The following is a 1,970-nucleotide window of genomic DNA, read 5'->3' on the forward strand; positions in this document are numbered from 1 at the left end:
AAAAATGTTAGAAAAATGTTATAAAATCTTTTTGGTATATAAACATTGTATTTTGATGCGTGTATGCGCCTGACTCGACGACGAGAGCTGCAACTAATAGGATCAACGGAACAGACTACCCATGAAATTGAATTGTGCACTCCACGGACATTTGTAACCGTAGCGTTGTTCTCGGGGAGATTCGGCGTGACACAGAATGTGACAAGGCTGGTCGTTTTGTAAAAAAAGGGACAGCTATTTTTTGCCAGCTGACTGGAGCAACGCGAAATAAATTGCCTTGCTCAAGGACACAATGTACCGCCGGGAATCGAACACATGACGTTACAATTATTAGGCGAATACCCACCAACCACTACGCCACGCGCCTTTACACACACACATACACGTAATGGGAAATAATATAAATTTTAATGATTTAGAGATATACATTTTAAGACTTTTATTTTAATATAAATACCTTGTAGCACTTTCATCTTATTCACTTAAGTCTGCATATATTAAGATATAGTAATTCAGTTCATTTCCGTTGTGATAGCGTTTTACCTTTTTTCTTTCTTATTTATCTATATTTTGTTTTGCATCAAGTGGTATTCTTGGTCAATTTTAAAAAAAAATATGTGTGAGTCACTTTGTACTTATATATGTTATCTACCCATCCATCCTTCCAAGCTATTTGGGTTTATATCTCGACATATTTACATACATCTATGTACGTATGGAGACAGAAACTTAAGACCGTGATATATATATATATATATATATATATATATATATATGTAATATAGATATATCTATGTATACATACATACACACACACACACACACACACACACACACATATATATATATGTATATATATATATATTTATATATGTATGTATGTATGTACGTATGTGTATAGATATATGTATGTATATATACATATATATATATCTATGTATATATGTATATATATGTATGTATATGTATATATATATATATATATATATATATGTATATATATATATATATATATATATATATATATATATATATACACACAGATTTGCATATATGTATGTATCTGTGTATCAATGTACGTATGAATATATCAGTTTATATAAGTTCTTGTTTTATATATATATATATATATGTATGTTTGTGTGTGTGTGTGTGTGTGTGTGTGTGTGTGTGTGTGTGTGCGTGTGTTGTTTAATACTGTATGGTTTTCAACAAGTAGTATAGCATACAACGAGTTCAGAGAGTAAAAATTTTATAATGAGAACCACAAAAAGCGTTGTGAAATATGGTTACCCAGGCAATTTGTGCTTTTTATAACAATAATGATAATAATAATAACAACAACAACACCACCACCAACAACAATAATAATAATAATATATGGATGGAGAAATAGATTGATAAATAGATACAAACATACATCTATACACGCACATACATATAGATAGATATTTACATTAATAGGTTGATTTATAGAGAAACAGATAGATAAATAGATAGAATTATCGGTAGCTATTCACATCAATAACTTTATTATGTGTTCACTCCAAGTTTTATACTTCTGAATATCACTGAATTATGTTAGCATTGAAATAAATATGTTTTTTTTGTTTTGTTATGTTTTCAGTACAAATTTGTAACTCCAGTGACATCGATGCTGGTTGTAAAACCGGAGAGTGAATATGATAATCCATTAGATACAACGACACCAAAACCCAGTAAGTGTATTTTCATCATCGCAAATCATATTGTTTATAGAGAACACTTTTGAAACGACCGGTGCCGAATACACACACAAACACACATGCATACACACACTTATGTATGTACAGAGATTATAACCATACCGATACATATAGTTACATATTTATAATTATATATATATATAATTTTATATACTTATATACATATTTATATATATACATACATACATACATACATACATATATATATATATATATATATATATA

At 28.7% G+C, this 1,970-nt stretch overlaps 1 protein-coding gene across 1 annotated transcript in view; it reads left to right on the plus strand.

Annotated features, from left to right (window-relative positions):
• Positions 1 to 1,970, plus strand: part of LOC106882533 (inter-alpha-trypsin inhibitor heavy chain H3) — a 53,541-nt gene that overhangs the window by 44,239 nt on the left and 7,332 nt on the right. The window contains exon 9 of the mRNA XM_014933249.2: positions 1,628 to 1,718. Within this exon, the coding sequence (XP_014788735.1) occupies positions 1,628 to 1,718 (91 nt within the window). The remainder of the gene's footprint in view (positions 1 to 1,627; positions 1,719 to 1,970) is intronic.

This window comes from Octopus bimaculoides, chromosome 15 (genome assembly GCF_001194135.2).
Source record: "Octopus bimaculoides isolate UCB-OBI-ISO-001 chromosome 15, ASM119413v2, whole genome shotgun sequence".
Taxonomy (NCBI): Eukaryota; Metazoa; Mollusca; class Cephalopoda; order Octopoda; family Octopodidae; genus Octopus; species Octopus bimaculoides.